The following is a 7,802-nucleotide window of genomic DNA, read 5'->3' as shown; positions in this document are numbered from 1 at the left end:
ACTGAGTTTCTTAAGTGAAACCAATATTGTTAGGCCACAATTAGTCACTTGGAAGTAGAGCAAGATTAGTTTGTGTTACAATTGGCCACTTAAGCTAACGAAATTATTAGTTGCCCAAACTAATTAGTTTCTAGAACAAAAGAGAGCGCCACAAAGAAGGGCGGAGAGAGTTAGGGAGAAACTTTCTTCCTGAGCGCTAAAAGAGAAAGTGAGAGAAAAGAAAAGGGGAATAGAGCGAAATTTTAAGCGAATTGAAATTCATCCTTTTGGAATTGAGCATTGAGCACATAGGTGATTTGGAAAGAGAGAACGATTTATGTGATTTGGAAAGAGAGAACGACGGAGAAGGGCAGAGTGAGTTGGAGGGGGCAGTTTGTGTGTCTCTAATGGGTTAGAGTGAGAAGCTCCTCCTTCTCTCTAGAAACTTCGTTTCTAGGGTTTGCATTCAATTCTTCATTGAGCTGCGGGGTATTTACTGATATGGAAACAAACGAATTGGTATCTGGTACTTTGGGTTCCGTAAGTAATAAATTGAGTATACTAACCGATGAGAGAGTAAATGCGATAAGTGGTTTGAGTGAATCTTATGGTGTGCATAGCCCTAAGAGTTTACAGCTATCTGGAGAAGAGTTAGAGACTCTGGTGGTGCTTGCAAGTAAGTGCGAGAAGAAAGAGCGAGGGGTCACGGCGGAATCTATCCAAGAGATTTCCGATCGGCTTGCAGCGATCAAGGCGAGATCTGCTATGGAAGAGAACACCCAGACTAGTCGTCCTTACCTTACATCTATTCTCGCAGATGTATCAACACCGTTATCCCAAGGGGCTAAATGGTCGGATAGGGTGGAGGAAGAACAACGATCAAAGCTTCTGGATCTCCCAGATAGTGTCGAGGTTGCTAAAAATCGTGTTCTTGCGCATCAAATCGCCTCAATGGGTGTTTCGACTGGGAAATCAACGATCCCCCCTGTTGTTTCGGAAGATATGGAGATTCTTGATCTGGTTTCACAAGATCTGGATCTTCATGTGGGTGTAGAGGGGAGATCTAGAGAGATTGCAAGTCAACATGATCTTGGGTCAGATGAATCAGGTTCGAACCCTAGGGGGTCTGAAGGTAACTCCCGTGGTGGGCTTCAATATCGGGGTCGTGGGGCAAATACCAACTACCGGGGTGGCCGTGGAGGTAGAGGGCAGAACAGAACTACCGAGGTGAGATCGTGGGCAAATGTGGCCTCTGCCTCAGTCAGGTCAGAGGTTAGTCTCAAATATTATCCTCCTAAAATGGAGAATGATAAACTTGTTGTTGAAATGCTTCCTTCTTCCCCCATGGTTAAATGGGAAGCTTGCTTGGTTGGGTATTTCATTGATAAAAACCTTCCGTATACCCTAATCAAGAATAATGCTCTCAATATGTGGAAGAATAAGGGGCTTGTAGAGATTCTGAAGAATGATGATGGTTTTATATTTTTTATGTTTGAAAATCGGGACTGTTGTATTGATGTGTTAGAAGGGGGGCCGTGGTATGTGGGAGGTTTTCTTCTTATCCTTAAACAGTGGCATCGCATGATGAAACTGTCTAAGGAAGACAAGAAAACTATTCCTGTATGGGTGAAATTTTTCAACGTGCCTCTGGAATACTGGGATGGGGATGGTTTAAGTAGGGTTGCGAGTGCAGTGGGGGTCCCATTATTTATGGATCAACTTACATCATCTGGAAGCCGTATCTCTTTTGCTAGAGTATGTGTGGACATCCCAGCAGATTCTGCTTTCCCTGATAGCTTTGCTCTTACAAATGGCGATGACTCTATCAATATCCATGTGGAATACCAAGGAGTTCCATCTAGATGCTTGCATTGTCATGTGTTTGGGCATGACACAAAGACCTGCCTATCTGCTCAAGTGGAAAAACTTGTTGAATTACAGAAGAATACTGAAGAAAGGGTTGAATCCGATGGGGGCTGGGTAAAAGTTAAGGATAAGGGAAAAAGGAAAGTTGGTGACCATTTATCTCCTATTCAGGATGTCCAGGTTGAAGAGACAAGCTCAACTGCATCAAAGGGTCACGGTGTGGTGGCTGAACCTCAGCCTGATCATACTGAGTTTGAACAAACTGTTACCACTGCTACTGTTCAGATAGCTGCATTCCAGCCTGAGGGTGTGGACCATCCCGCAGCAGCAGATTTTATTAGCAGCATTGAGCATGGGGGAACAGAGGCAGAAAGAGCTTCTTCCGTGGAAAAGCAGGGTGGACAAGAGACAGAAAGGCCTAAATCACCGGAAATACTTGGAGGAAAGGGTGTTAGTGGGAAAAATGTGGGCAGTTCCACCAAGAGCAGGTCCTCTGGCAGAAACTCAGGAAGCCAGAGGAAGAAAAAGAGGTAATTTTGTGTGTGTTTTTGTGGTGATCTGGTTGTGTCCCGACTTTTTGTTGTGTTAATCATGTCTATAAATCTTTCTTGTTGGAATGTTAGAGGGTTTAATCACCCTTCAAAACATAAAGAAGTCATTGATTTTGTGAAAAAAGAAGATATTAAAATTATGGGGGTTTTGGAGACAAAAATTAAACTGGAAAATGAAGCTAAAATTTTTGAACAAAGCTTTAAAAACTGGAAATTGTTGTCCAACGCACAACCAGATCTGCCAGCTAGAATTTGGATTTGTTGGGACCCAAACTTTTGTGATATTTTGGTGGTTCAACAGTCAAACCAATTCATTTTTGTTAAGGTGACTGTTTTTGAAAGCGACCTCAGTTTTTTTGCTACTTTTGTTTATGCAGAAAATAAGCATGAGTTGAGACTTCCTCTTTTTTGTGATGTAAAAAAAATTGCTATCAACCATGCTAGTCATCCATCTGTCTTCCTTGGAGACTTTAATGCTGTTCGGTTTTCGTATGAAAAAATGGGGGGTAAGGAGGGCTGGAATAGTGAAAATGGTGTTTTTAATAATGTCATTTTGGATTCTGAGTTGGAAGATTTGTGTTATACTGGGTGTCAATTTACTTGGTCTAACAAGAGGGGGGGTGGAAATTTTATTACCTCTAAAATTGATAGGGTTCTTGTTAATGAGAGGTGGCTTACTGTTTATCCTAACTCGCATGCTCTCTTTTTGCCTCCTGGAGTCTCTGATCATTCTCCTGTGATTGTGAATTTTGGTTCTAGTGCTGTTAAGCTTAATAAGCCCTTTAAGTTCTTTGATTTTTGGGCTGACCATGTTGAGTTTCTTCCTAAAGTGTATGATGTGTGGCGTAAGTATGTCAGGGGCTCTCCTATGTTTAGGGTCTGTCAAAAGCTTAAATCTCTGAAACCTATTTTAAAAGCTTTGAACAAAAAGGAGTACAGCGAGATTTCTACCAGAGTTGGGGTGGCTAAGGATCAGTTACTTAATTCTCAGAGTAAGCTTGATAAAGATCCGATGAACTTAACCCTTCAAGAGGAGGAAAGGAATGCCTATGGTAGATATGTGGACCTCAGTAAAGCCGAGGAAAGTCTTGCCCATCAGAAATCCCGGGTCCAATGGCTAGGTTTAGGGGACAGGAACTCCAAATTCTTCTTTAGAACTGTTAAGGGGAATGTGAATAGGGGGCGGATTCATAGTGTTGTCCTTCCTGATGGGGTTAGAGTGACTAAAAGTGATGAGGTCCATAAATCCTTTGTGGACTCTTTCACTAGTTTATTTGGGAAGCCTTTTACTGACCAGTACAATGGGCATGATAGGATTAGTAATCTCATCACCAAAAAAGTGTCTGAAGCTCAGTATCATATCCTTTCTCGGGAAGTTACTGTGAAAGAAATCACTGATGCTTTTCGTTCCCTTAAAGCAAACAAGGCCCCCGGCCCTGATGGGTATTCTGTTGGCTTCTTTCTGAAAGCTTGGGATATTGTGGGTAGAGAGGTTGTTGAAGCTATCCAATCTTTTTTTACTTCGGGGGAACTCCTTCAGGAAATGAATAGTACCACCATTGCTCTTATTCCTAAGATCCCCAATGCTGAAAGAGTGGGAGATTTTCGTCCTATCTCGTGTTGTAATACTTTGTATAAGTGTATCTCTAAGATCATTGCTGACAGAATTAAAGTTGTTCTCCATGATCTTATTGATCCTATGCAATCAGCTTTTGTCCCTGGGAGGAGAATTTCTGATAATATCTTTCTTTCACAAGAACTTATGAGGGGCTATCATAGGTCTTCTCCTTCTCCCAGGTGTGCCATGAAAGTGGATATTATGAAAGCCTATGATAATGTTAGATGGGAGTTTGTTCTAGATGTTCTTAGTGCTATGGGGTTCCCCCTAATATCATTCTTTGGATAAAAGCTTGCATGACTAGCCCTACATATTCCATTTGTATTAATGGGAGTCTGCATGGTTATTTCAGGGGGGAGAGAGGGTTGAGGCAAGGAGACCCCATGTCTCCGTATCTTTTTGTCATTGTTATGGAGATCCTCTCTAGGATTTTGGCTGAGAAGGCCTCTCACCCTGACTTCAAATTTCATTGGCGGTGTGAGAAAACAAAGATTGTTAATTTGTGCTTTGCAGATGATTTGATGATCTTCTGTAAGGGGGATGTGTTCACTGTTCAGTCTATCAAAATGGGCTTAGAGGAATTTGAAAGCTTATCTGGGTTGTCCCCTAGCCCTAATAAGAGCCACATCTTCTTCTCGGGCTGTGAAACGAAAATGAGGGATGAGATCCTTCGGGTTTGTAATTTTAGCGAAGGTGCTTTGCCTGTGAGGTACTTAGGGGTTCCTTTAGTCTCTACTAAACTCAAAGCTGCTGATTGTGATCAGCTTGTGGAGCGTATCACTAAGAGAATTAAAAGTTGGACTAATAAGTGCCTTACCTATGCTGGTAGAGGCCAGTTGATCCAATCTGTCCTTTTTTCTATGCAAGTGTACTGGACTTCGTTGTTTATTCTTCCTAAGAAGGTCATCCGTTCTTTAGAGAGTCTTTTTAGAGCTTTTTTCTGGTCCGGGTGTGATCTGAAGAAGTATGGGGCTAAGGTGTCTTGGGATAGAATGTGCTCCCCTAAAAATGAAGGGGGCTTGGGGTTTAAATCTCTCCAAGTGTGGAACAAAGCTGCTATTGCTAAACATGTCTGGTTCCTTTTTTCTGGGGGTGACCAATCTATGTGGTGTCTCTGGATTAGATCGTATATCCTCAAGGGTAGAAGTTTTTGGAGGGTTAGGGTGCCAAATGACCCCTCCTGGGTTTGGAGGAAAATTCTTTCTCTTAGGCCCATTATTTACCCTTTAATCAAACATAGGGTGGGTGATGGTTCTAGGGTCTTTCTATGGTTTGATAATTGGCACCCTATGGGTTCTTTGTGGGATAGTTTTGGGCCCAGAATTGCCCATGATTCTGCTTTGGGTATTGATGCTAAGGTTAGCGAGATTGTGGCAGGTACTACTTGGAAATGGCCTTTCCCATCTTCGTGGGAGATAATGGACCTCATTTCTAGTACTCCTCCCACTCTCCTCCCTTCGGGTGGGCCTGATGATGTGAGCTGGAGCCCTACTGCTAATGGTAAGTTCACTATTCAGTCCACGTGGCATGTTTTGAGGACCCATTTTGTTCCTGTGATCTGGTCTAAGCTCCTTTGGGGCCCTCATAATATCCCCAAAGTGAGTTTTGTGGTGTGGATGGCTATCCTTTGCAGATTGAACACTGGGGATAGGTTAAAAATTTTTGGTGTGACCCAGACTAGTGAGTGTGTTTTCTGCCAGCACTTTTGTGAAGATCACAATCATCTCTTCTTTGAGTGTCCATTCTCTGATAGAGTGTGGACCTGCATAAAAGGTAAGATGAATGTTAATTGGCCATCAATTCCTTGGGGTGACTTGGTTCAGCTTATTGCAACATCTGTAAAAGGGAATTCTCTAGGGACTATTATTACCAAGCTTGCATTCACATGTACTGTGTACCAGTTATGGATTGCTAGGAATAATAGAGTCTTTGGTAAGGATATGGTCCCTGAAGAAGTGGTCATAAAGCATATTATGGACATGGTTAGATTCAGGGTTATGTACATAAACAATCTGAAGCCTCACCATACTGATAGATGGTACTTGACTTCGTGGAAGATTCCTCATACTGTGCTGAAACATGCCGAACCTGCTGTGAGGGATGTGAGTTCACAAAATGTGGGTTGAGTGAAAGTAAGCAAATACATTGTGGGGTTTCCTAATGTTTGCTATTGATATAGGTTTGCGGCTAATTGGGAAGGAGCAACTTGAGTGTGTGCCATTTTTTATGAGGGTTGAGTATAGTGTGAGGAACAAATTTAATCCTAACCCACAATCACTAGCCATATTGAGAGGAGCTAACATGTTTATTTTGAATATTCTCTGTATATCTATTTTGCAGGTGTGTGGAGCATCGTTCTTGAGTGATGAGAGTATATATATTTGTGGGTTGAGTGATGAGAGCATATATATGTGTGTTGTTACAAGTAATATGCCCCTGTCTTATGAGTGCTATCGTTTTGGGGATTGGCTAATCCTGTCTTGGTATTTGATTTTGACAGGGTTTATTATAATGTCTAACCACTGTTTTCGGTGTATGGAGTGGCATCAGTGTACCCGTATTGATGCTGCCTGTTTCGGTGACCAACCTGGGTTAGTGAAAGCTGCGGAAGTGTCTATGATCGTGTTGATGGCTGCTGAAGGCGCCTCTGTGTTTGAAGAAAGCTGTGGAATTGCCTGTTATGCATTGTTTGGACGGTGCTGCATGGGTTGCTGGATATGACTGTGTTGATGGCTGCAAGATGCGCCTCGTGTGTGAAGATTTAATTTCTTTTATGTTTGTCTTCTTTAAGAGTATGTTTGGTACTTTGCCTACCCGTGTGGGGTGTACACGGATGTTCTATGTTTCCTTCCGACTTTTTTGCTACTTAGATATCGGGTGTGTTCATGTCCCTCATTGCCTTTTCATGCGGCACATGAACACACTTTGGTTCCTTCCTATTTTGTATGTCTGCTTTATTTAGTTTCTGCTTTTTGTTAATTTGTCTAGTTTGATAATGGTTCGGTGTAAGTCTTTCTGGGTAATTTCTGGAATGGCTTAGGTTTTGTTTTCTTTTGGTTCTTGTATAGTGCTTGGTTAGGGCCTGGGGTATGCCCCTTGTCGTGGTGTAAGTTTTTTGTCTTTTATTTTATGACTTATCCACCCAAAAAAAAAGAGTTGGAGGGGGAAAAAAAATGAAAGCGAATTGAAATTCATCCTTTTGTAAATGAGAATTGAACACTTAGGTGATTTAGGAAACCTCAATTGAGTTTCTTAAGTGAAACTAATATCGTTAAGCTACAATTACTCACTTGGAAGGAGAGCAAGATTAGTTTGAGTTAAAATTGGTCACTTAAGCTAATGCAACTAATTGGTTGGCCAAACTAATTAGTTTTTAGAACAAAAGAGAGCGCTATAGAGAAGGGCGGAGAGAGTTAGGGAGAAACTTTCTTCCTGAGCGCTAAAAGAGAAAGTAAGATAAAAGAAAGGGGAATAGGACGAAATTTTATGCGAATTGAAATTCACCCATTTTGACTTGAGAATTGTACGCATAGGTGATTTAGAAAACATGAAATAAGTTCCTTAAGTTAAAGTAATATCGTTATGCTACAATTACTCATAAAAATTTCCTACTTGAAACATAACCAAGATTAGTTTGAGTTGAACTTGGCCTCTTAAGCTGATTAAACTAATAATTGCCTTAGCAAATTAGTCAGTGGAACAGAAGAGAGAAGGATGGAGAAGGACGGATAGAGTTAGAGAGAAACTTTCTTCTTGAGAGGCAGAAGAGAAAATTAGAGAAAAGAAAG

General features: G+C 41.5%; 1 protein-coding gene across 1 annotated transcript; it reads left to right on the top strand.

The window, feature by feature from the left end:
- Positions 1-480: 480 nt before the first annotated feature.
- On the top strand, positions 481-6,735 carry LOC145799656 (uncharacterized). Its single transcript, XM_082889264.1, has 4 exons — positions 481-2,375; positions 2,469-4,274; positions 4,367-6,116; positions 6,355-6,735. Exons 1-4 carry the CDS (start codon positions 481-483, stop codon positions 6,733-6,735), a joined length of 5,832 nt encoding a protein of 1,943 aa, XP_082745390.1.
- The last annotated feature ends 1,067 nt before the right edge of the window (positions 6,736-7,802 follow it).

Source organism: Camellia sinensis, chromosome 9 (assembly GCF_055761805.1).
Source record: "Camellia sinensis isolate YWXY chromosome 9, ASM5576180v1, whole genome shotgun sequence".
NCBI classification, from domain to species: Eukaryota; Viridiplantae; Streptophyta; class Magnoliopsida; order Ericales; family Theaceae; genus Camellia; species Camellia sinensis.
This window is presented reverse-complemented; position numbering and strand designations above follow the sequence as displayed.

What these genes read in the sequence shown, in the direction of transcription:
- LOC145799656 (XM_082889264.1), top strand. Translation starts at nt 481, where the DNA reads ATGGAAACAAACGAATTGGTATCTGGTACTTTGGGTTCCGTAAGTAAT. An exon ending in GATGTTCTTAGTGCTATGGG is followed by an intron (nt 4,275 to 4,366) that starts GTTCCCCCTAAT and finishes TGGTTATTTCAG; the next exon opens with GGGGGAGAGAGGGTTGAGGC. An exon ending in CCGAACCTGCTGTGAGGGAT is followed by an intron (nt 6,117 to 6,354) that starts GTGAGTTCACAA and finishes TCTATTTTGCAG; the next exon opens with GTGTGTGGAGCATCGTTCTT.